The sequence below is a fragment of the Colias eurytheme genome, chromosome 11, assembly GCF_061535395.1.
Source record: "Colias eurytheme isolate Ceu_HAF_F1 chromosome 11, ilColEury1 Martin Lab GWU primary, whole genome shotgun sequence".
NCBI classification, from domain to species: domain Eukaryota; kingdom Metazoa; phylum Arthropoda; class Insecta; order Lepidoptera; family Pieridae; genus Colias; species Colias eurytheme.
Window position 1 is genome coordinate 8588322 of NC_142990.1, and position 27877 is coordinate 8616198.

The 27877-nt window shown below is 33.3% G+C and overlaps 2 protein-coding genes across 2 annotated transcripts; both read left to right on the forward strand.

The window, feature by feature from the left end:
- Positions 1-1626: 1626 nt before the first annotated feature.
- Positions 1627-13450, forward strand: LOC149904751 (poly [ADP-ribose] polymerase 1-like). The gene is made up of 20 exons (XM_090107094.1): positions 1627-1973; positions 5119-5260; positions 5342-5511; positions 5762-5943; positions 6200-6410; positions 6662-6767; positions 6912-7098; positions 7347-7563; positions 7676-7780; positions 7876-7981; positions 8254-8416; positions 8653-8809; positions 8993-9151; positions 9468-9604; positions 9920-10056; positions 10427-10584; positions 10796-10916; positions 11325-11484; positions 11777-11953; positions 12883-13450. The coding sequence occupies exons 1-20, from the start codon at positions 1863-1865 to the stop codon at positions 12947-12949; spliced, it is 2973 nt and encodes a 990-aa protein (XP_089963220.1). The 5' UTR covers positions 1627-1862; the 3' UTR covers positions 12950-13450.
- Positions 13451-15159: 1709 nt separating this feature from the next.
- Positions 15160-27800, forward strand: LOC149904752 (poly [ADP-ribose] polymerase 1-like). The gene is made up of 20 exons (XM_090107093.1): positions 15160-15392; positions 19129-19270; positions 19360-19529; positions 19780-19961; positions 20726-20939; positions 21191-21296; positions 21451-21637; positions 21864-22080; positions 22193-22297; positions 22456-22564; positions 22997-23159; positions 23463-23619; positions 24233-24391; positions 24542-24678; positions 25593-25729; positions 25929-26086; positions 26308-26428; positions 26612-26771; positions 27058-27234; positions 27595-27800. The coding sequence occupies exons 1-20, from the start codon at positions 15282-15284 to the stop codon at positions 27662-27664; spliced, it is 2982 nt and encodes a 993-aa protein (XP_089963219.1). The 5' UTR covers positions 15160-15281; the 3' UTR covers positions 27665-27800.
- The last annotated feature ends 77 nt before the right edge of the window (positions 27801-27877 follow it).

Genomic DNA, 27877 nt, shown 5'->3' on the forward strand with positions numbered 1-27877 from the left:
AATCGCCGCGCGAGTGGCGTCCTAATCGATTTAGCGTAAAATGAAATTACCATCACTAAAAAGCGCTCGTGACGTCATAACGCGTCAAGGTCAGTACAAAAAATATGACACGCTTGGTTTTCATACAGATCGCGGTACTTGCGTTGTCTACTTTATATATATGTCTGTGGGTTCAGTCCATTTTCCCTAGGGTTGCACACTCAAAATTTTGATTTCCCTAATTGCCATCAGATTCTGGTTTACCTATAGTACTGTTTACATATTGTGTTCGTTATTCGCATCCACAGTTCGCATCGCTATTTTCACGATTGTGGTCTGTGGAAATCTTGGAAATGTACCTTAATAATATGTCGACCATATCTAGATATCTCACCTAGTCAGTAGTGTAGTTTTCTAATTTCTAGCAGTTCGTAGGTACTTCGCAGACAGAGAATTATGTCTACGTAGTACGCAGTATGACAACGATACAACCTTAGGATACAACGTTTACGTACAACATTTTAACATTTTGCACACATTTTGCATTACCCTCTATGTGCGTCGATTTTCGCTAAATATTGGCCACAAAACAGATGTTGGCTGTATTATAATATGGCTGATGGCAACGCGACGTCGACCCCGTTTTCCAATTACAGCACTAGAGCGCATTATGCGGCATAATGCTTAACGTTGAATGTTCCAACTACAGCAACGCTTCGCACAATCGAGCACTAAAGTCCGGTCGCGGAGCAGGAAGAATTTCGTACATTAACCTGTTATTACCTGTCACTGTCACTCCCTTGTAAAAATAATGTGTCTTGCTCGCACAGGTGCAATGACCGCCGTCCTTAGGGATTGTAAACCTTTAACCTGAGAGCGTAAGGTTTGTGTTTGCTTGATTGGTGTCAGGTGTTCAATTATGATTTTGTGAATTCAACATTTATAAGAATAAACCTCAAACTCTTTATGTCCAATCAAAATCCGCCTAAGTCGAAATCGCGTGTTAGACTTACGTATTTCTGTAATATTGTACCTACATAGTAAATTATTTTTTTTAAAAATAAGGTCATAAAGAAGTTTCACTTCTTATGTGTGTACACGCACACTTTTTTTATATAATATATCGTGGTTATTGAAAAAGTTAAAATGTAACTAACTAATAAGTATTGTAAATGAATAAAGGACATTTATTTAATAAATTAGTAAAAAACATTTTCTCCTCCAAATATTTCATGTAAACTGCACTTCATTCAAAAATGTTTGTGACCACTGTCAGTAGGTAAAGAGGTCATTGTACGAAATTCTTTCTGCTCCGCGACCGGACTTTAGAAAAAGTAATGCGCGTGAATTGATGCGTGCAATCGATTTATCGTTAGTAATTATTAATTGTTGGAAAAAAAATTAAAGCTTTCGTTTCATTGTAGTTTTTTCGAAATAATCAAAGATAATTCAAATTGTGAAAAAAAAAATAAATATAAGTATGGATGAAGGTACAAACATTGAAAAAAATGTGAATGAAATAATCCAAATCCAAATTACATAAAATAACCGTAAATATTTTTCAACCACTTTATTTACACACTAATGAGGTTATTGCTAACTCTATGAATATTTTTTTTTTTCAGCGCAACCTGCTGGTGCGTTTCACGTTCCAATTAAGCATCAGCTTAATTCGGCATTGTGCGGCACTGAGTCGCATTATGCTCTGTAATTGGAAAACGGGGCGACTAATCGTTGACAAACTGTTAAAATTTTTATGAATTTTGACAACACTTTGAAATTGAAAGTTTGAAGTTGAAGCTTGTTACAATATTGTAATTCTAGTTTTTGAAAAGCCGGTGTATGGTTGAATCTTGGTTGAATGAACAAATTTTATTACCAAAATGAGTGATTTGCCGTATCAAGTTGAATATGCGAAATCTGGCAGAGCATCATGTAAAGCTTGTAAACAGAAGATAGATCAGGGGACTCTACGAATAGCTATTATGGTTCAGGTAAGAATATGGTTTTATACCTATGTATATCATTATGAAATTGATATGTAGGTACTCATACAGGAAAACCTAAGTATACAAAACTAAAAACTTGAAGTACCTACCTATGTAAACCTAAATCCTGTGTGACAAATCAGTTTTGGAGATTTCAAATGTCTCAATATTTATTATTTCTGAATATGTTTTAATAAATAAGATACCTACTAGGTAAGTCTAGAAAAAAAATTACAAGTTTACTCTGGAACCGTACCCATATTAAAATTTCATTAACAGTACCCTGGGGTACAAGTGTACCCCTATGAAAAAAACAAGGGCTAAAATGTACCTTAAGGGCCATCGAGTTGGGCAACCAAAATTTTTTTGGAGAAAGGTCTATGCCTAAGTAACTGACCCGTAAAATCTTAACCGGCGGAGATTTATAGGTTTTTAGAAATTAATTATCAAAGTTTCATAATTTTTCATACAATTTCGAGCAACCATCTTGACATTTGTTTTTTTGTTGCGTTTCGTTTTTGCAAGTACAATTCTTGTAAAATGTAATTTTTTTCAATGATGGAATATTATGTATTCAATATTAAGCTGCGAAAGTCTGAATCTAGCTAAAAAACGTTACGCTAAAATAAGCATTGCATTATCATAAGACTTGCCACAGAACCGAAGCTGTCAACCCCGAATTCCACGTGGTCTTGTCTGCCCTACCCCTAGAGTGTATGTAAAAAGCCGGAGGCGCGGAGGGAGAGCAGCCCTCGCCCGCCGTGACAAAGCTCGGGAGCCGTGCGGAGTACGGATGACCGTGCTTTGTCACGCAAGGGCGGAAGGGCTGCACTTCCCGTAGCGCCGGAGCTAAGGCAGTGTCTGACACAATATAAAAATCGATTTCTGAAAAATCGAATCTTTTCAAATTTGTATTTGCAATGTAAATATAAATCCATTTTTATGTAGCCCAAGAATGGTACCATAATAAACAATCTCTGGGATCTCTTATCAGTAAAATCAGGAATTTTTTTAGTTCAGGGAATTCGATAATATTGTGAGTACATTCAGTTAATTCTAAATATTTTTTTTTTACCATAAAAGAAAAAATCGAAAGTCGATTTGAGATCGAGCACACCAATTGGGTTAGCCCGCTTTGAGTAGCAGATCTGAATCGGAGCACCCTGACTTGAGTCAAATTAGGTCACTTTGAGTAGCAGATCTGAATCAGAGCACCCCAACTTGAGTCGATTTAGGTTACATTGAGTAGCATATCCGAATCAGAGCACCCCGACTTGAGTCGAGTTAGGTCACTTCGAGTAGCAGATCCGAATCGGAGCACCCCTATCCCACGTGGTCTTGTCTGTCACACAACAAGAGTGTTTTTGTAAAGCGAGGGGGCGACGAAGCGAGTCTTCTGGCGAAGCCCACTCGTTTCCCCCTCCTTAAAAAAGTTTACATTTTCTCCCGAAACTATTAAAAAAAATGTCAAAAATTACTGTATTTTATGTTGTATTCTTATCCCCCCTCCTTTTTCCAACCCTCCCTGCCAAATCTCCTCTCCATTACCCCCTTTTTCCTATTACATTTCGTAACATAACCTCAAAAATTGTTTTGCATTTTTCTCGAAAAGTGTGGGGGGGGGGTTTCCGCACCTCCCCCTTCACAGAGGGGGTTCCTCTCCCCACCTCCTCACCTCCTCCCCCCCTTTACCCCCCCCTTCAACGGCCCTTAAAGTACATTTTTACCCTTAATAGGTAATTTAATTTATCAGGGCATCTTTATATTTTTTGTACAATTTATACACACTTTACGTTGGTGATAAAAATTTATTAAAAAGGGGTTTGGGTACTTTTGTATGGGCTAGTGGTGTCGGGCTTTCGCGACCAGTGATGAAACTTGGATATTATTTTAAAAGAGTAATATATTGTGTATATAAGCGTTCATATACATCGTTTTGATTAGAATTCATAAATAAATTATTGTGTGAAATGTGGTATCTTTTAGCTCCTCCTTCCCTATTATTTGCACTATATTAAAAGTATAAAATGAAAAATAAAACTACTGACATGAATTCACTATTGTAATTTTTTATATCTTACCATAAAATGGCAGGAAGATTAATTTGTAAAATGAGTTTTATTATACAAATTAATCTTCTTGTTATTTAGAAAGCATTATTATTATGGTTATACTCCAGTCAGTCAAGACAATCAATTCACAATAATTCCAAAAGTTTTCAAACTTCGGTCAAGTGAATGGTACATTGGGACGACAATAAATCTCATTTTGCAACCTTGTCCGCAGTCCGGAACATTGTTAAAATTGCAATGAAATAATTTTTTGCTGTTTGGTCGTGAAAAAAATTCCAAAAGTTCAGCAAAGTTGGGGAAGTTTTCGATATAATATTTCATATCACATATTAAATTTGCAACCAATCTCAGTGTACGGAACATCTTTTGATATTGAATATTACTGTTTTTTTTTTATTAAACTGAATGAGGTTGCAGATTTGTAAATGCATTAGAATAGATGTTTTCGAAGTTTGCAACCAAGTTCCAAAACTTTTGTAATTATTCCGAGACCACCTTACTCGAAAAAATGACCTCGAATTAAAAATAATTATAAATAAACATGTTCCGGTCATCGAAAAAGGTTGCAAATTTATACAACCGTATATATTTCCGATATCTGTGTCAAGTTTGCAGAACTTTTGGAATTTTTTTCACGACCATACAGCAAAAAATTATTTAATTGCAATTTTAACAATGTTCTGTACACTTAGATTGGTTGCAAATTTATTACGTGATATGAAATATTATATCGAAAACTTTCCCAAGTTTGCAGAACTTTTGGAATTTTTTTCAAGACCATACAGCAAAAAAATAATTTAATCGCAATTTTAACAATGTTCCGGACTGCGGACAAGGTTGCAAAATGAGATTTATTGTCGTCCCAATGAACCATTCACTTGACCGAAGTTTGAAAACTTTTGGAATTATTGTTAAATTTTCGATTTCGAATGTCGATTCTGACTGATGTATTATTATAGGATTGAAAAACATTAACTTGAAGACAAATTAAGAACTCCTTTGTTAAATTCATTATAAACTATAAAGCATAGTAATCCTGAAGCATTGATTCATTTAATCATACATCTTTTCATTTTCAGTCTGCATTCCATGATGGGAAGCAACCAAATTGGCATCATGAAGAATGTTTTTTCAAAAAAAAGTGTCCAACAAGTATTGCTGAAATTTCAAACTTCAATAAACTAACACATAATGACCAGAAAAAAATTAAAGAGCAAATTGGTTTGTATAATTTTCTATTATGTTTTTAATGATTTATAATATTGTGTAAATAAGAATTAATGTTATATCCAACAAAATTAGGTGGATCCTCTGGTGGAGTGGTTTTACCCACAGAAAAGGGAAAGAAAGGCAAGGGAACTAAGAGAGGCAATGAAAGTAAAACTGTTCAAACGGGCCTCTCCAATTATACAATTGAATATGCTAAGTCCAGCAGATCTACCTGCAAACACTGTGATATAAAAATTTGTAAGGTAGGAAAAGTTAACATTTATTTATAGCTGTACTAAAATAAAAATTATACTGACTTCTGTTATGAATAGTCAATAACAGGTGAAACTCTTTATTAAAATCTACACAATAATTAAGATTTAAAAAAAAAAAATTCTAGGGGAAAACAATGTTTGTTATTTTCTTTACTTTTTATTAAAGTATGTATTGTGTCTTAAATAAATATATATAAATATCAAGAAAGGATTGTTAAAAAAAATATTTATGTCTTAGGATGAAGTCAGAGTTGCCAAAATAGAATATGATCCAAGGTATGGTGAGGCACCAGCATGGCATCATGTTAAGTGTTTTGCTGAAAGGAAGGCTGAATTGTTGTTCCTAGCTGGTGGAGAAGACATTCCAGGATTCGTTAAACTTAGTAAGGAAGACCAAAAAATGGTTAAAGATGAAATAAAGTGGGTTTTATTTTTATGTTTTTGTTTATTTTGTTGTCATTCCTTCTACCAAACCAAACAAGCTGTTCACTTTCAAGTATACCGAGTTCACAAGTATACCGACATCTTAAAAGAATATTATGTCTGGTCTTTTATTAAATATTTATTTAAACTTTGTATTTTCATTAATTTAGATGGACTTCAAATTCTACATATCTATTTATTTATTTTGTATGCAGTGCAATGAAAATTTTTATATTACTCGATTTTTTTTCAGAGCTAATCTGGACGAAGTTCCAGTGAAAAAATTAAAAGCAGAACCAAAAGATGCAGCAGAAATAAAACAAGAGAAAGAATTAGAAAAGAAATTAGAGAAACAAAATAAACAGTTTCACAAATACAGAAACTTGCTCAGTGAGTTAAGTAAGACTAACTTGCATGAACTACTTGAAGAAAACTCACAAGAAATCCTAAAGGGCACAGATGAGGTTAGTATTCTATTGTGTCCTTGCATCCATCATATATTTAAACATATTTATTGAAAATTGTTGATTTTGGACAAAATTTTTAATAAGTAAGATATTTTCTATATTAAAAAATATCATCTAAATTTTTATTATAAACTAGTTACCCTGACATACTTTGTTCTGCCCAATTGCCCCTTTTTCGTGATTTCTTATTTTCAAAGATAAAAATTAAAGGCTTAGTAAACAAGATTACATACAGTAAAAAATTTCAGTGTCTGGATCATCTGGCTGACATAATGTCGTTTGGAGCACTCCAGCCATGTCCAGAATGCAAGCAGGGGCAGTTAATCCTTGATACATTCCATTATAAATGCACAGGTATATACCCTTCTAAAATTTATTTTTTTTGCCTTAAATCTTGCACTCAATAAATTATTGTCTCAGCTTTTTGGTGTTATTTTTTGGAGCCCTTTGATAAAATTGAAAAACTCCTCTCATTAATAAGGTTTAACAAATTTACAGGTAATATAAGTGAATGGACTAAATGTACCTATACAACTACAAATCCTAAAAGGACTCCAATGGTTGTACCGGCACCATATAAAGGCGGCTCAGTGTTTAAAAGCTACAAACCTAAAGTGGGGGAGCGAGTATTTGAGGTCGCACCACCGCCGGCTATAGTCGTTGTCAAGAAAGAGGAGCCAGAGAGGTTTGTGAATAGCATGATTAACTTTTTTTATCTATTAAATATGTTTAACATTACGGCCACATTAAGTCAATGTACACAATGTATTATTATATATTAATATATTATACATAATTTATATTCAAATAATATTATATTCGGCAAAAATTGACAAATCATAGAAAAGATTAATAATAATGATCTATTTAAAATTATAACTAGTTACATGCTTTTCTCAATATAACTAAAAAAAAACAATTAATGAATTGCAGTAAAAAAACTATCCCTCTTCCACCTTTGAAGAATCTCCAATTTTTCTTATATGGAAAATTTAAGGCTCCGAAAGAGGAAGTTAAAAATCGTGTATTAAAAATGGGAGGTCTTGTTGTGTCTAAATTGACTGAGACAACTGCGGCTGTTATATCCACAAAGAGAGATGTCGAAAATATGCCCAGGAAAATGGAAGAAATCCAGGATCAAGATATTGAAGTGAGTCATTTTCTTTGGACATTTAAACTTGCTTAGTAAATAGTGTCCTGTTTTATTTAATGTTGAGTATTCTTTCTCACGTGAGACTCGCATTTTTGCCTCTTCTCTATAGGTTGTGGATGAAACATTCTTGGATCAAATTGACCCCAAAACGGGCACCGTCACAGAAACGTTAGAACTTATCAAACAACATAATATTGCTCCTTGGGGATCTGATGTAAGTATGAATAACAAATTCTCAATTTAAAAAAATATTTCTAAATTAGTATGGAAAAAAATTATGTTATGTAAAAATTTATTAAATTTACACAGCCAACAAAACGAGTACCGCAAGATGTAATCGACGGGAAATCCATAGAGAAATCTGGAAGCATGTATGCAAAGTCAAAATCAGCAATACAAAAGATTAAAATTAAAGGTACCTATAATTATAATTATTTATTCGCAAATATTGCATTATTTTTATGAGGCATATTCAAACTAGTATTACGGTTTTTTCAAATTCAAATATTTATTCAACTTTTGAATCGTCTTAATAAAGTAAATAATTAAAATTAATGTCTGCTTTTTCATTGAGAGCGTGATTTCGCGTTATCGGTTAGGTTTTTTGAATTTTCAGATAATGAGGGTCGCTTTTGTTGTATTATTATTACGTATTCTCCGATATTAATATAAAGTTTGGTCATATAGGTGGTACGGCCGTAGACCCGGACTCGGGTCTAGCGGACAAAGCACACGTGTATACAGACAGATCGGGGGACAAGTTCACAGTGGTGCTGGCCAAGACTGACGTAGTCGCGGGAAAGAATTCCTTCTATAAGCTGCAAGTGTTGGAGGCTGATGATAAGAAGAAGTAAGAGATAGAAGAAGCCCAGAGTAGCTTCTATTATCTAATATCAGATTATATCATTAATAGGAAAAAATAGTTTTTGTTTTTGGGTAAACTGTTTAACAGCTACATATATAGTTACGACAACATAAAAAATAAACTAGTCTTTCTAAATGATAAACATTAATAAAAGATGATATATATAAGTAACTGTTTATGTAAACGAAATGTTTATATTGTATAATAATAAAATCTTCTAGATATTGGTTGTTCCGAGCGTGGGGTCGTATTGGTACACCTATAGGCGGTACCAAAGTAGAGGATTGTAAAACTTTATTAGATGCCACTGATAAGTTCAGAGACCTGTATATGGAGAAAACCCAGAATGATTGGGAGGACCGAGAAGATTTTGTAAAGGTAAGATTACATAAAGAAAAAAAAATATCATCAAATGTCTTCTTATATTGCATTGTAATTCTTAGAAATGGGGAAATATCCTATAACTATAACCCATAAAATGATAAAAGGTGAACAGATGATGTTTTCAAAAATGTACCACAATTCTTAGTCTTATGTGTTTGTTTATTATTTTCATTTTAGATGCCAGAAGCGTATTACCCCATTGATATGGATTACGGTGAAGAAGAAACAAAGAAACTAGAAGTGGACAAGAACAGTAGCCTCCCAATGCCAGTGCAAAATCTCATTAAGAGGATATTCGACGTTGACACCATGAAAAAGACTCTGCTAGAGTTTGAGGTAAATATTTTAAAGAAAACTTGAAAAAAAAGACGTGTGGCACTCGGGGACTGCCGCGGTAAAGCTATTGCATAGCATGCCTTCAAGCCACACCTCCCGTGCCCGTCGGAGTGGGGAGCGTGAGGTTTTTTCGTTACGGAATTTCTGGATTCGGTCCCCGCGCTCAAGGCCCGCGATAGAAGCTATGCAATAGCTTAAAAATATTACTCAAAGGGTTGCAAAATTAAATCAAGAAATTAATATGTTCATTTGCAATAGATCTACAAGTTTTTTATCACATTCAAAAATAATTTGTGTGATTTTATTATTATTTTAGCTTGACACAGAAAAGATGCCTTTAGGAAAACTATCCAAGAAGCAAATTAAATCTGGATATAATGTTTTATCTGAGCTTCTTACAAATATTCAGAATGGCAAGGCAAATAACAGCAAAATTGTAGATGCTACGAACAGGTGCGTTATTTGTTATTGATATTCATATTACAGTGTAATAAATTATTGAAATCAATTGGTTGTTACTTGATTAATATTTTTTTTATAAAAATAATACTAGTTTTAACATTGCCCATTGCACATACCACTAGACTTATGACTTATTAAAGGACTAACCCAAAAAATGCCAACAAAAATCGCTTTTGACCATTTACACACCTAAACATATACATACAATACGGTCGACGTATTTTGTATTTTGTCGTCGTGTTTGTGTTGATATCTCGTCTTGAACTCAGTCAAGTATAAATATATTTTATTATGGTACTATTTCAGGTTTTATACTCTTATTCCACATAACTTTGGTACAAATAATCCTCCGCTGCTGGACAGCGTAGACGCAATCACCAATAAAATACAGATGCTTGATAACTTACTCGAAATTGAAATTGCCTATAGTCTTATGCAATCAGGTAAATTGGTTATTTGTGATGAATTTCTGTCCGCATTAAATCTTTTATTAAGGGCATATTACTCTTTTCTGAGATTTATTTTTTATTGAATTCAACATGTATTTCAAAACATGCCAGGTTTATAGTACAGTTCGATCAACGATCGAAACGAACGATCAAACTTACTGGCGGTTCGGAAGTTAGTATGTTCCGGTAATATCTAAAATTGTTTTCTGCGCATCCGATCGTTCGGTGTTTCGAGCCGCCGCGCCATTAAGTTTGAATCGTACTGTATCAGTGATTTGAGAATTTGAGAAAATTATTAATTTATTTTGATTTCTTGTAATGTATGACTATAATAAAAAACTTCTCATATGTTATTGCTTTACAGATGTAAATAGCACTTGTCCAATTGAAGCTCATTATAAGAAACTGAAAGCAGACATAGAGCCTATCGCCAAGGATAGTGAGGAATTCAAGATGATAAACGAATACATTAAGAACACGCACGCTTCCACGCACTCTTATTATAAACTTGAACTTCAAGAGGTATTTACTATATTTACATTTTCTACAATTTTTTAAATGTAAGTAATTTTTACACTTTTTGATATTTTCACACATTATTTGTCATTTTAACTGACGAATGAGATAACAGAACTAGAAGATGGCCTTAAATCTTTAAAAATATCCTAATTTCTTAAAGTTCACTTAAACTTAATTCAAAAAGCAAAAATAAATTTTCTGCCCTATTTTTAAGGTTTTCAAAGTCGTGCGTGAAGGCGAAGAGAAACGCTTCAAGCCGTTCAGAAAGCTCGACAACAGGCGGCTTCTGTGGCACGGTTCAAGAACTACCAACTACGCTGGAATTCTCTCACAAGGTATAATATAAATCTAGTGTTTAAAAAATATTTGATTCCTTTTCTGCTTTGATTGTAAAAGCTTCAAAATTATTCGAAAAATACAAAATGAACTGCTGTTACTTTTGTCCTACTTTAAATGGCATATTGATAAGGTATTGTGTATTAAAAAACTACTACTACTACTCCTGTGGTGCTGAAACCCCGAAGTGGGTCTTGGCCTCCGAGACGAGAACTCTCCACCTTCCCCGGTCCTGAGCGGTCTCTTGCCAATTGTCACTGGCTTGAAGCGCACTCAGGTCCCTCTCCACTTGATCGCGCCAGCGATACTTGGGTCGACCCACTGGCCGACGGCCCGAGGGACGGCCCAAGTATGCTCTCTTCAGAAGAAGGTATTAAAAAAACTTACTTATTATTTTTCGTATGCAGGTCTTCGCATAGCGCCTCCGGAAGCGCCTGTGACGGGTTACATGTTCGGCAAAGGGATCTACTTCGCTGATATGGTGTCCAAGTCGGCGAACTACTGCTGCGCTCACACCTCCAGCCCCGTCGGTCTGATGCTGCTCAGCGAAGTGGCTCTTGGTGATATGTGAGTGGAAATGATGATTAGCTATATTTTCTGGCTCAGTCAGTAGAAAACAGTCTCATTAAAATTGGTAATGAAATGTTGATTTCTATATGTGTATGTACTAAATTTGTAGTTTGTAAGCATTTATTTTGTTTGCCATGTTGCTTTTTGTATTATGCTTAAACTGCTTATAATTAAAGTATAGTCGCCTCCGTATATCAGGCAATTAATAGATCAGTATAATAAATTTTAAATATCTTGTCCATTACATAAAGTACTACTTTGACTATTTTCTCTGAATATAATTTAACAGGAAAGAGTGCATGAAAGCGGAGTACGTAACCAAACTACCGAGCGGCAAGAACTCAGTATGGGGCGTTGGTCGCACGCAGCCCGACCCGACCCAGAACAAGGTGCTAGACGATGGTGTTATTGTGCCCTTGGGAAAACCAATAGAGAACCCGGTGCAGTGCACACTGCTGTACAACGAGTATCCTTTTACATAATTAGATCATTCCTGCTGTTGTGTGCTTTTGTTTCGAATGATTTTGCCAAAAACAAAGGAAGTTCTCAATTCAACTCTGTTTTTGGTGTATATAAAGTACATAATATTATTTGTGGGCATGGTAAACCTCTCAGGGTAAACCGTATCTTCTATGACTTAAATTAGCCTAGAACCAAGTCCTAAGTGGATGGGCAACATTGATAAAACATCTCAGTCTGGCAGGACTTGTCCATAATGGTCTAAGATCCGAACATAAGCCGATTTGCAACGGCGTGATAATAGAATGAGACCAATTTTATAATAAATTTAGTGTATTAAAAAATGTATTAAAAATGGGTTGACTGGGAAAATCCTGGACAGGACATTTTTAATGAATTAAAAAAAAACATTTTTTTTTAATTAATTGCAGTATCAAGATAATAAAAAAAAATCATAATAGACTTAAAGTATGAAACCTACAGAATGTGCAGTCATAGTCGTTTTCTAATATTTACCGGGACAAACGGCTAGGTTGGCAGGTATAAACAGGTATGTCGGTACCAGTTACTTTCACTTGATAGGATGATGAAAAAAAAATTATGTCAGCGCTGTTTTATTACAAAATTGTTTTATTATCTCGATACTGCAATTAATAAAAAATGAAAATAAAAGTTTTTAATAATTAATTAAAAAATATCCTGTCCAGGATTTTCCCAGTCAACCCATTTTTAATACATTTTTTAATACACTAAATTTATTATAAAATTGGTCTCATTCTATTATCACGCCGTTGCAGATCGGCTTATGTTCGGATCTTAGACCATAAATAATATATTCTATTAGCTGTAAAACTTGTTTATTGCATCTGCCCCATACCCAATAAGGTGACACGGAATTTGACTTTATACCTATTATTTCCTTAAGAACTATTTCAGATTTATCGTATACGACGTGGCTCAAGTTAACATCAAATATCTGTTGCAGATCAAATTTAAGTTTTAAATAATACCAAAACAATTGTGTCACAATAATTATTGTATATTATGTGCTATTGATTCGCCGTTACAATTCAAATATTTAAACCAAATTAAATTTCAAATACTATTCAATTCTAATTGTTTGTGAAGTAAATTTACAAATACTTTTACTTGTGTGATGTCGCTATTTCTCTTCAGTTAAAGAGTGCCATAGGCGGTTTATTATGTAGTTTGTACGAATTGTTAAGTTTTGTTTAGTATTACTATTATGGCAGCAAAATCACAATATTACTGTATATATGTAATAAGTGTTTTGGTTCTCTGAAGTTGTATTTCATTACAATATTAAGTTAAATGGAAATTGAATCTTTCAAATAGTATTGTGAACGTGTTTTATTAATACAGTCGATTATGTTTTGTTTAATTTTTTTTTATGAATCTGTACTTAGATGATTCGATTATTATTATTAATTCCCTAATTCTTCAAATTTCTGTGTTTTTATTAATATTTTTGGAAATAAAAAAAATGTTTTATTTTACAAAATATATCACTTATATATTTTTACAAAAGGTATGGAGAAATAATATACAATTATTATTGATACTAATTACTATCTTGTATTATGATATTAGACTGTTAATCCTGTATCAAAATTTGATAAATTTAATAATATTGTAGATAAATGATATTATGCTATTATGAAAAATAATACCTTCATTAAAATTTTTCTTTCCTCACAAACCATACTAGTGTGAGACCCATTTGTAAAAAAGTCTTCAAATAACGATTTTCGTGGGACTCACCTCCGTCATACGGACTACTGATATCCACTTAATCGGCATGTTTTTCTGAACACAAAAAGTGCGGTAGTCACTTCCTAGGGGTATGGAGGGGGGAGCTATGACGTAGCAAAGGTGGCCGTCGGGCCGTTCTATTGTGCGGTATATCTAGATAACTACTGGACCGATTTACTTAAAAAGGGTGTCAATTGAAAGATAATTAAATAAACATTATTTGATTCCGAACATCAGAAAACTTGATAAATTACACAACATGCGTCTCGCCTGCATGTGCTAAGAGCCACCTACCAGGCATTTTATTGGCAGAATGCAAACGTAGCAAGACCCACGCTTTCTGAACCCATAGACTCTAGCTGAAAGGTTGAGGACAAAAAACTGTTGCCAATTACTTCATCAGTAAAGTCAGTTTATCGAAGTGATATTATCATGACAATGTAAAGCTGGTTGCCGTTCATCCCGTTGTGTATGTAGTGACATGAAACAAAAGTGCTTGGAAGGGATATGCCACAGGGATATGCCACGTCCGATACAAATGTTTTAACCAGTCTTATTATGTAGAAGATATTAATCAAAATAATGACGATGATAATTAGATAAAAACATTTTTTATTTAATTTTAGCCTTGTATTGAGTTTGCTAAAAACCATTATTATTAATTCTGTGCCAAGTTCTGTAGACAGTCCAGAAATTTATTTACAAAGATGTATTAAGTTCTTAGGTGAACTGAAAACTCAATTGTTTTATTTTCCCTTAGAGAACAACGTTTATTCCAAAATATAACTTTTTTAATTTGAATAATATAATTATTTTCACAAAGCAAACAACTAATGACCTATTGAACCCCATAATTTGATGAGGCTAGTTTTACATACTGTTTATATTTTGTGAGGTTCTAAAAACTAGCCAAGTCAAATTATGAGCCAGTATCAAGATAATAAAAAAAAATTATAATAGACTTAAAGTATGAAACCTACAGAATGTGCAGGCATAGTCGTTTTCTAATATTTACCGGGACAAACGGCTAGGTCGGCAGGTATAAACAGGTATGTCGGTACCAGTTACTTTCACTTGATAGGTAGGATGATGAAAAAAAAAATTATGTCAGCGCTGTTTTATTACAAAATTGTTTTATTATCTCGAAACTGCAATTAATAAAAAATGAAAATAAAAGATTTTTTAATAATTAATTAAAAAATATCCTGTCCAGGCTTCTCCCAGTAAACTCATTTTTAATACATTTTTTAATACACTTTATTATAAAATTGGTCTCATTCTATTATCACGCCGGCGCCGGTGAAGGTCGACCTTGAGCACAGAACATAATAATATATACTGACCTTGAGGTTTATACCATACGTAGTAGGTATGACAACGATACAACGTTTAAACTTTACACACGACACACGTACACAAGTACAACATTGAATGGTGGCAGTACACATGGGGCCAACGTGTTGGGCCTACGTATATTACTTGCTCTGTGATTACTTGCTCTGTGCTTGTTATCAGTATATTATATTACTTTCCTCTATGCTTGTTATTTCTAGTTTTTGATAATGAGTGATTTGCCGTATCAAGTTGAATATGCGAAATCTGGCAGAGCATCATGTAAAGTTTGTCAACAGAAGATAGATCAGGGGGCTTTACGAATAGCTATTTTGGTTCAGGTAAGAATATGGTTTTATACCTAGTTAAGTATATCAATATGAAATTTATATATTATGTACTCATACAGGAAAACCGAAAACCTATATAAAACTAAAAATTTGAAGTATGTATACCTAAATCCTGTGTGACAAATCAGTTTTGGAGATTTCAATTAATGTCTCAATATTTATTACTAGCTGCTCCGCGCGGTTTCACCCCCGTGGCTCCACTCCTGTTGGTCGTAGCGTGATAATATAATATAGCCTATAACCTTCCTCGATAAATGGGCTATCTAACACCGAAAGAATTTTTCAAATCGGACCAGTAGTTCCCGAGATTAGCGCGTTCAAACAAACAAACAAACAAACTCTTCATAGTCCATTGAATAAAAAGTTCTAGAGTGCGTGAGTTAGTAACGTAAGATGTTTCTTCGGAAACATGTCAAGAGTCCCTAGGTAATAAACATACTAAAACCCCGGGACACTAGGAGGAGCCCCGGAGTGGGGGGAGGGGGGAAAGGGTCCATTTTTTTCATTTTTCTCTTAAATCTCAAAAACGGTACATGTTAGAGAAAAACTTTCAAGGAAAAGTTGTAAGGCCATAAAATTATCTACAAGTTGTACTTAAATAATTTTTTCCTATATCCTACCGTTTCTGAGTTACACGCAGTAAAAAATGATTTTGGCTCAAACAATTTTTCAAAAAATATTTCTTTCTTCCAAAAAACTCAAATGTGCAACTTGTGACCGGTACTGATAGATTGCTCTTAATTAGGTCTATAATTGGTAAAATAAACACATTCCTCCATGGAAGCCTTTAGGAGGAATCGATTGTCAAAATATTATATTAGGGTAGTTTGAGTTACTGAACTTGATCTTTTTATTTTTTTCTTCAAAAAAACTCAAAAGTGCAACTTGTGACCGGTACAGATAGATTGCTCATAATTAGGTCTATCATTGATAAAAATACCAGATTCCACCACGGAGGCGTTTACGGGGAATTGAATTTTATTAGGGTAGTTACGATACTTGAACTTTTTATTTTTTTTCTTCCAAAAAACTCAAAAGTGCAACTTGTGACCGGTACAGATAGATTGCTCATAATTAGGTCTATAATTGGTAAAATAAACACATTCCTCCATGGAAGCCTCTAGGAGGAATCGATTGTCAAAATATTATATTAGGGTAGTTTGAGTTACTGAACTTGATCTTTTTATTTTTTTCTTCCAAGAAACTCAAAAGTGCAACTTGTGACCGGTACTGATAGATTGCTCATAATTAGGTCTATCATTGATAAAAATACCAGATTCCACCACCGAGGCGTTTACGGGGAATTGAATTTTATTAGGTTAGTTACGATAGTTGAATTTTTCACCTTTCATGGGATGTAGCTCGAAAACGGCTGCGAATAGAAAAAAATGATTTAGGTACAACTTGTAGAAAATTTTATGGCCTTTCAACTTTTCCTTGAAAGTTTTTCTCTAACATGTACCGTTTTTGAGATTTAAGCGAAAAATGAAAAAATGGACCCATTCCCCCCCTCCCCCCACTCCGGGGCTCCTCCTAGTGTCCCGGGGTTTTAGTATGTTTATTACCTAGGGACTTTTGACATGTTTCCGAAGAAACATCTTACGTTACTAACTCACGCACTCTAGACCCCCCTTGGAGGGACTCATTCAATGGACTATCAGCTTTATAATATGTATTAGTAAAGATTTCTGAATATGTTTTAATAAATAAGATACCTACATATAGGTAAGTCTAGAAAAAAAATTACAAGTTTACTCTGGAGTCTGGAACCGTACCCAACTTAAAATTTCATAAACAATACCCTGGGGTACAAGTGTACCCCTATGAAAAAAACAAGATTACAAAAAGATTATTAAATTTTATTAAATTTTGACTTATTAAGATCATCTTAACATTCATTTAAGTCTTAATAATTTAATTTATCAGAGAATTTTTATATTTTAAGTACAATTTATACACACTTTATAGTCCATTGAAAAGTTACATTTGGGGTCGCATTTTTTAGAGGACGCGATTTTATTTTTTTGATGTGTAGACCCCCCCGGTCAGCGTGAAGCTATCACCAAGTTTGTGGGGTCGCCACCCTTGTCCCACGGCCGCCACCTTGAAAAGAGCGGTAGATATGGTTTTTACGATATATCTCTTAAACTATTTATCTGATAAAAAAACATTGTTAGCATTATTTGTTGCAAATTAAATTCTTTACAACTTTAGTCCAGTAACTTTTTATCGTAGAACTATAAATAAAAAAATTATAAGCGAAAATGTTCAGAAATTAGAGATATTTATATTTTTCAATAAAACTTTTTTTTTATCATTTTACGAAGAAATGATATCAGACCATTTTTGTAGATTGTTTTTCGAGGAACAACTTTTATACATAACATTTTTCCATTAGGTCAATAGCTAAGGTTTTACAGCACTCCGAAGTGAGTACTATTTTTCAGTGCTATTAGCTATACATTATACATATACATATATTATGTGTGTATAAATAATAATTTGTCATCAGTAATTGTTTTTTCTGTTATTATAATATTTTTCATAATTAATTTTGCAATATTATTAATAATTAATTATTGACTATTTTCCCCACCTCCCAGGAGGTAGAGTCTGGAAGCACGTTATTTTTTACGTCGAAAAGCAGGGCTGAAATGTTCTGCAGTATGCTTCCATTGTTCTGGAGTCTGGGAAAAGAGCCAATAGCCAATTTATGTCTAGTTAAGAGTACTGAAAAATAGTACTCACTTCAGAGCGCTGTAAAACCCTACCTACTGACGTAATTAAAAAATGTTGTAAATAAAAATTGTTCCTCGAAAAACAATCTACAAAAATTGTCTGATATAATTTCTTCCTAAAATGATAAAAAAAAATTATCGAAAAATATAAATAGCTCTAATTTCTGAACATTTTCACTTATAACTTTTTTATTTATAGTTCTACGACAAAAAGTTACTCGACTAAAGTTGTAGAGAATTTAATTTGCAACAAATAATGCTAATAATGTTTTTTTATCAGATAAATAGTTTAAGTGATATATCGTAAAAACCATTTCAACCACTATTTTCAAGATGGCGGCCGTGGGACAAGGGTGGCGACCCCACAAACTTGGTTTTAGCTTCACACTGACCTCCCCTACACATCCAAAAAATAAAATTGCGTCCTCTAAAAAACTTAAGATTTGGCCTAAAAAATGTAACATTTCAATGGACTATTACGTTGGTGATCAAAATTTATTAAAAAGAGGTTTGGGTACTTTTGTATGGGCTAGTGGCGTCGGGCTTTCGCGGCCAGTGATGAAACTTGGATAATATTTTAAAAGAGCTATATATTGTGTATATAAGCGTTCATATACATATTACATTGTTTTGATTAGAATTCATAAATAAATCATTGTGTGAAATGTGGTATTTTTTAGCTCCTCCTTCCCTATTATTTGCACTCTATTAAAAGTAAAAAATGAAAAATAAAACTACAGATATAAATTTACTATTGTAATTTTTTATATTATACCTTAATATGGCAGGAATATTTTTGAAAATGAGTTTTATTTCACAAATTAATTTTCTTGTTATTTAGAAAGCATTATTATTATTATTATAGGATTGAAAAACATTAACTTGAAGACAAATTAAGAACTCCTCCTTTTTTAAAGTCAGTTATAAACTATAAAGCATATTAATCCTGAAGCATTGATTCATTTAATCATACATCTTTTCATTTTCAGTCTGCATTCCATGATGGGAAGCAACCAAATTGGCATCATGAAGAATGTTTTTTCAAAAAGAAGTGTCCAACAAGTATTGCTGAAATTTCAAACTTCAATAAACTAACACACAATGACCAGAAAAAAATTAAAGAAAAAATTGGTTAGTATAATTTTCTATTACTTACATGTTTAATGCTTTGAAACAAATATTGTGTGGATGAATATTAATGTAATATCCAACAAAATTAGGTGGATCCTCTGGTGCAGTGGTTTTACCCACAGAAAAGGGAAAGAAAGGCAAGGGAACTAAGAGAGGCAATGAAAGTAAAACTGTTCAAACCGGCCTCTCCAATTATACAATTGAATATGCTAAGTCCAGCAAATGTACCTGCAAACACTGTGATATAAAAATTTGTAAGGTAGGAAAAGTTAACATTTATTTATAGCTGTACTAAAATAAAAATTATACTGACTTCTGTTATGAATAGTCAATAACAGGTGAAACTCTTTATTAAAATCTACACAATAATTAAGATTTAAAAAAAAAAAATTCTAGGGGAAAACAATGTTTGTTATTTTCTTTACTTTTTATTAAAGTATGTATTGTGTCTTAAATAAATATATATAAATATCAAGAAAGGATTGTTAAAAAAAATATTTATGTCTTAGGATGAAGTCAGAGTTGCCAAAATAGAATATGATCCAAGGTATGGTGAGGCACCAGCATGGCATCATGTTAAGTGTTTTGCTGAAAGGAAGGCTGAATTGTTGTTCCTAGCTGGTGGAGAAGACATTCCAGGATTTGTTAAACTTAGTAAGGAAGACCAAAAAATGGTTAAAGATGAAATAAAGTGGGTTTTATTTTTATGTTTTGCTTTATTTTGTTATAAATCCTTATAAAACCAACAAGATGTTGAGTTACAAGTATACATCTTAAAATTATCTATACATATAATAAATCTGTAGAAGGATCAATTCTGTACATTGAAAATATTGAAAAAATAAATAGCAGGGGGTGTTACTGGATCGATACCAAACCCAAATATGTGATTAAAAAAAATTTTGTCTGTCTGTCTGTCTGTCTGTCTGTCTGTATGTGAAGACATCACGTGAAAACTAACGGTTCGATTTCGACGAAACTTGGTATAATTATACCTTATTATCCTGGGCGTAAAATAGGATACTTTTTATCCTGGAAAAATACGTAGAAAAAAAATTAATCTTAATTTTTCAGTTTTATCCATAGACGTTGTTCTGTAGAAGCGCGAACACACGTTGCGTATTATTATAGGCCTAGGCGTATTTGGGTCCAATAGATATTTATAAGATGTCATTGTCAGTTACTCAAAATGGAGAAATCAACCATCCACGCGAAGACCGACATCCGCGCGGACGGAGTCGCGGGCGGAAGCTAGTATAAACTAAAAGACAAGTTCAAGATTAATTGATAAGACAGAGAATATTATGTCTGGTTTTTTTGTAAGTTATTTATTTAAGCTTTGTATTTTCCTTGATTCAGATGGAGTTTTCAAATTCTACAATCTACATACCTATTTGTTTTTTTTTGTATGCATTGCAATGAAAATTTTTATAATACTCAATATTTTATTTTCAGAGCTTCAAATCTGGACGAAGTTCCAGTGAAAAAATTAAAAGCAGAAGCAAAAGATGCAGCAGAAATAAAACAAGAGAAAGAATTAGAAAAGAAATTAGAGAAACAAAATAAATTGTTTCACAAATACAGAAACTTGCTCAGTGAGTTAAGCAAGACTGACTTGCATGAACTACTTGAAAAAAACTCACAAAAAATCCTAAAAGGCACAGATGAGGTTTGTGTTCTATTGTGTACTTGCATCCATCATATATTTAAACATATTTATTGAAAATTGTTGATTTTGGACAAAATTTTTAATAAGTAAGATATTTTCTATATTAAAAAATATCATCTAAATTTTTATTATAAACTAGTTACCCTGACATACTTTGTTCTGCCCAATTGCCCCTTTTTCGTGATTTCTTATTTTCAAAGATAAAAATTAAAGGCTTAGTAAACAAGATTACATACAGTAAAAAATTTCAGTGTCTGGATCATCTGGCTGACATAATGGCGTTTGGAGCACTGCAGCCATGTCGAGAATGCAAGCAGGGGCAATTAATTCTTGATACATTCCATTATAAATGCACAGGTATACATACCCTTCTAAAATTTGTTTATTTTTCTATAAATCTTGCACTCAATAAATTATTGTCTCAGCTTTTTGATGTTATTTTTGAGAGCCCTGTCAAACTTTGATAAAATTGAAAAAATCCTCTCATTAAAAAGGTTTAACAAATTTACAGGTAATATAAGTGAATGGACTAAATGTATCTATACAACTACAAATCCTAAAAGGGCTAAAATGGTTGTACCGGCACCATATAAAGGCGGCTCAGTGTTTAAAAGCTACAAACCTAAAGTGGGCGAGCGAGTATTTGAGGTTGCTCCACCGCCGGCTATAGTCGTCGTCAAGAAAGAGGAGCCAGAGAGGTTTGTGAATAGCATGATTAACTTTTTTATCTATTAAATATGTTTAACATTGGCCACATTAATTCAATGTACACAATGTATTATTACATTATATTATATTCAAATAATATTATATTCGGCAAAAATTGACAAATCATAGAAATGATTAATAATAATGATCTATTTAAAATTTTAACTAGTTACATGCTTTTCTCAATATTACTAAAAAACAATTAATTAATTTCAGTGAAAAAACTATCCCTCATGCACCTTTGAAGAATCTCCAATTTTACTTATATGGAAAATTTAATGCTCTAAAAGAGGAAGTTCAAAATCGTGTATTAGAAATGGGAGGTCTTGTTGTGTCTAAATTGACTGAGACAACTGCGGCTGTTATATCCACAAAGACAGATGTCGAAAATATGCCCAGGAAAATGGAAGAAATCCAGGATCAAGATATTGAAGTGAGTCATTTTCTTTGGGCATGTGAACTTGTTTTGTAAATAGTGTCCTGTTTTATTTAATGTGGAGTATTCTTTCTCACGTGAGACTCGCATTTTTGCCTCTTCTCTATAGGTTGTGGATGAAACATTCATGGATCAAATTGACCCCAAAACGGGCACCGTCACAGAAACGTTAGAACTTATCAAACAACATAATATTGCTCCTTGGGGGTCTGATGTAAGTATGAATAACGAATTTTCAATTAAAAAAAAATATTTCTAGTAATGTATTTTAAAAATGTACATCAATTTCAACAGCTTTTCTTTTCAAATGATTATTAAGGAAAAATGTATGTAAAATGTTCCGTCTTGTAACAATTTATTAAACTTACACAGCCAACAAAACGAGTACCGCAAGATGTAATCGACGGAAAATCCATAGAGTTAATATCTGGAAGCATGTATGCAAAGTCAAAATCAGCCAAACAAAAGATTAAAGTTAAAGGTATAATTAATAAGCTTTTTTATCGTCAAAATACATAATTTAATATTTACAACTGGTTCGGGAAAACAGTTTTAACAGATGGTAGCCGCATTGCCGACAAGATCTATATTTACTCTTTTAAAATTATGTCAATATCTGTTTAATTGAGAGCGTGATTTCACATTCACGATTAGGGCGTTTGAATTTTCAGAGTGAGGAATGTCGCTTCTATATTAATACTAATTGCTCCAGCAAACGTTTTTATGCCCTATTGCCCCTTTTCATGTTTTCTCTCCAAAAACTATCCTTGTGCCTTAACAAAACCGTTAAGAAAATATCAGAAATGGTCGAACCGTTCTCGAGTTTTACGCTTAGCATAACATTTGGCGATTCATTTTCATCATATAGATTATTACGCATTCTTCGATATTAATATAAAGATTGGCCATATAGGTGGTACGGCCGTAGACCCGGACTCGGGTCTAGCGGACAAAGCACACGTATATACAGACAGATCGGGGGACAAGTTCACAGTGGTGCTGGCCAAGACTGACGTAGTCGCGGGAAAGAATTCCTTCTACAAGCTGCAAGTGTTGGAGGCTGATGATAATGAGAAGTAAGATATAGAGCTGGGCTGATGTTATAAATAAGAAAATAATAGTTTTTTTTTCATTCTTTGTTTTGGATGAACTCAGAAATTGCTATTTTGAGTAATTTTTTATAACTGTGTAGTAAACCTAAGAAACGAACTAGGGTCTTTAAATGATAAACACTATCTCTGTTCTAGCATGATTGTTCAATAAAGAATAAATAAATCAGATTTAAGTAAGTGTTTAATAAAACCATGCCAACATGTTTATATACAATAATATTTCACAATAGTGATCCCAGCCAATTCACAGATGTTATTATATTTTAGATATTGGTTGTTCCGAGCGTGGGGTCGTATTGGTACACCTATAGGCAGTACCAAAGTAGAGGATTGTAAAACTTTATTTGATGCCACTGATAAGTTCAGAAACCTGTATAAGGAGAAAACCCAGAATGATTGGAAGGACCGAAAAGATTTTGTGAAGGTAAGATTACGTAAAGAAAATAAAAATATCATCAAATGTCTTCTTATATTGTTATATTGCTGGACTGGATGGGGAAATATCCTATAACTATCCTTCTAATATTATAAATGCGAAAGTTTGTGAGGATGGATGTGTATGTGTATGTTTGTTACTCTTTCACGCAAATACTACTGAACCGATTACAATGAAATTTAGCACACATATAGAGGGTAACTTGAATTAACACAAAGGATAGGTATTATCCCGGAAATCTCACAGGAACGGGAACTATGCGGGTTTTCTTTTAAAACGCGGGCGAATTTTTTTTTTGTGTGGTGTTTCTCAATGTTAGCCAGAAGGGCTTCTACATTTTAACGCGGACGCGGGGGTGAACTGAGGGTTCACCCTGGTAGCGACATGCGCAAGGGCGTCCCCCCTTGACGGGGATCTCGAACCTCGGCTTGGGCTGTCGCTTGAGTGGAGGAGGCCGGAAGGGCCCTAGTCGGACCAACGCGGGCGAAGTTGCGGGCGGAAAGCTAGTAACCCATAAAATGATAAAAGGTGAACAGATGATGTTTTCAAAAATATACCACAATTCTTAGTCTAATGTGTTTGTTTATTATTTTCATTTTAGGTGCCAGAAGCATATTACCCCATTGATATGGATTACGGTGAAGAAAAAATAAAGAAACTAAAAGTGGACAAGAACAGTAGCCTCCCAATGCCAGTGCAAAATCTCGTTAAGAGGATATTCGACGTTGACACCATGATAAAGACTCTGCTAGAGTTTGAGGTTAATATTTGACTTTTTTGGAATGAAAAAAAGTGAAAAAAATATTTCGCAGTGGGTCAAAAAAATTAATTTGTTGGTTGAAATCTTTTTTTTATCACATTCAAGATAAAAACATAGAAATAATTTGTGGTTTTTTTATTGTTATTTCAGCTTGATACAGAAAAGATGCCTTTAGGAAAACTATCCAAGAAGCAAATTAAATCTGGATATAATGTTTTATCTAAGCTTCTTACAAATATTCAGAATGGCAAGGCAAATAACAGTCAAATTGTAGATGCTACGAACAGGTGCGTTATTTGTTATTGATATTCATATTCCTGTTAAATAAATTATAGATATCAATTGGTTGTTATTTGATTAATATTTTTTTTTATAAAAATAATACTAGTTTTAGCATTATTTACCATTACACATATCACTAGTTAACTGAAAACTAATGTATCCTTTTTTTAAAGGACTGAAAAAAAATTAACAAAAATCGCTTTTGACCATTTACACACGTATACATTATACAATATACATACAATACCGTCGACGTATCTTGTATTTTGTCGTCGTGTTTGTGTTGATATCTCGTCTTGAAATCAGTCAAGTATTAATAATTTAATAAATAGCACTTCTAAATAATATGTAGTAATTATTAATTAATAATATCAAATCTTTTTTATTTTTTACTTTTCCGTTTTTGAAGTCGGTTATTTTTAACGCAGTTAATTTTATTTAATACTTTTTAGTGTTATTTTCAACACGAATCAAACGAGCCCAAACTCGATAAAGATGAGTCAATATATTACTGAGTTCCTATGGCCACCTTCCGATTCCATCATCAAATCAGCTCTAAGTCATGATAATGTTTCATCGCTATCCAATTTACATACGTATACAAAATTTCAGCTCAATCGGTTACCGGGAAGTTAATCAAAGTTACTTGCTACATTCGAATTAAGTCATCGAGTACAGACAAAAATGCTCATAAAATAAAAACAACTGGGCCTAGCCGAATAAAATTTTTATGGGACCAATTCGACACCATTCCGCATCGAACAAATAAAGAATCACGTAAATCGGTTCAGAAACCTCGGAGTAATCGGTGTACATACATAAAAAAATATATATATATCTACCGGCCGAATTGATAACCTCCTCCTTTTTTTTGAAGTCGGTTAATAAATATGTATATTTTATTATGGTACTATTTCAGGTTTTATACTCTTATTCCCCATAACTTTGGTACGAATAATCCTCCGCTGCTGGACAGCATAGACGCAATCACCAATAAAATACAGATGCTTGATAACTTACTCGAAATTGAAATTGCCTATAGTCTTATGCAATCAGGTAAATTGGTTATTTGTGATGAGTATCTGTCCGCATTAAGTCTTTTATTAAGGGCATATAACTCTTTTCTGAGAATTCTTTTTAATTGTATTCAACGTATATTTAAAAAAATGAGAATCTAAAAAAAAATATTTATTTTGATTTCTTGTAATATTTGTTCAAAATAATAAAGAATTTCCCATATGTTATTCTTTTACAGATGTAAATAGCACTTGTCCAATTGAAGCTCATTATAAGAAACTGAAAACAGATATAGAGCCTATCGCCAAGGATAGTGAGGAATTCAAGATGATAAATGAATACATTAAGAACACGCACGGTTCCACGCACTCTAATTATAAACTCGAACTTCAAGAGGTATAAAGATTTTTAAAATGTTAGTATTAGTTAGTTAAAATGTAAGATAAATATAACACACATTTAGGTCCGGTTTCACGATTTGCTGGTGATGTTTGCGGAATTTTCATTTATTATTTGTCATGTTAACTGATGCGTCAGATAATCAGAGCATGTCCAGAAGAAAGAAGAAGAATTTTATGACTTATTTAGTATCCAAAAGCATTTCTTTTATTTTTTAGGTTTTTAAAGTAGTGCGTGAAGGCGAAAAGGACCGCTTCAAGCCTTTCCGAGAGTTTGACAACAGGCGGCTTCTGTGGCACGGCTCCAGAACTACCAACTACGCTGGAATTCTCTCGCAAGGTATAATATAAATCTGGAGTGTTTAAAAAGTACAAGTTGATTCCTTTTCTGCTTTGATTGTAAAAGCTTCAAAATTATTCGAAAAATACAAAATGTTACTGCTGTTACTTTTGTCCTACTTAAATGGCATATTGATAAGGTATTGTGCATTAAAAAAACTTACTTATTATTTTTCGTATGTAGGTCTTCGCATAGCGCCTCCAGAAGCGCCCGTGACGGGTTACATGTTCGGCAAAGGTATCTACTTCGCCGACATGGTGACCAAGTCGGCGAACTACTGCTTCGCAAGCAGAGCCAGCTCCGTGGGTCTGATGCTGCTGAGTGAAGTGGCTCTTGGTGATATGTGAGTGGAAATAATAATTGGCTATATTTTCTGGCTAAATAGTCAGTAGAAAACAGTCTCATTAAAATTGCCAATGAAGTGTTGAGTGTATGTACTAAATTTGTAATTTGTACGCATTTATTTTGTTTGCAATGTTGCTTTTTGTATCATGCTTAAACTGCTTATAATCAAAGTATCTTACTCCGTATAACAGGCAATAGATATATCAGTATATTGAATTTTAAATATCTTGTCCATTAGGTACACAAAGTACTAATGACGATATTCTCTGAAAATAATTTAACAGGAAAGAGTGCATGAAAGCGGAGTACGTAACCAAACTACCGAGCGGCAAGAACTCAGTATGGGGCGTTGGTCGTGAGCAGCCTGACCCGACCCAGAACAAGGTGCTAGACAATGGTGTTATTGTGCCCTTGGGAAAACCAATAGAGAACCGGGTGCAGTGCAAACTGCAGTACAACGAGTATCCTTTTACATAATTAGATCATTCCTGCTGTTGTGTGCTTTTGTTTCGAATGATTTTGCCAAAAACAAAGGAAGTTCTCAATTCAACTCTGTTTTTGGTGTATATAAAGTACATATTTGTGGGTATGGTAAACCTCTCTGGTAAATCGTATCTTCTATGGCTTAAATTAGCCTAGAACCAAGTCCTAAGTGGATGGGCAACATTGATAAATCATCTCAGTCTGGCACGACTTGTCCATAAATAATAATAAATAATAATATTCTATTTGTAAAACTTGTTTATTGCATCTGCCCCATACGCAATAAGGTGACACGGAATTTGACTTTATACCTATTATTTCCTTAAGAACTATTTCAGATTTATCGTATACGACGTGGCTCAAGTTAACATCAAATATCTGTTGCAGATCAAATTTAGGTTTTACTAATACCAAAACAATTGTGTCACAATAATTATTGTATGTGTGCTATTGATTCGCCGTTACGATTCAAATATTTAAACCAAAATATATTTCAAATACCTACTATTCAATTCTAATTGTTTGTGAAGTAAATTTACAAATACTTGTACTTGTGTGATGTCCCTATTTCTCTTCAGTTAAAGAGTGCCTGAAGGCGGTTTATTATGTAGTTTGTACGAA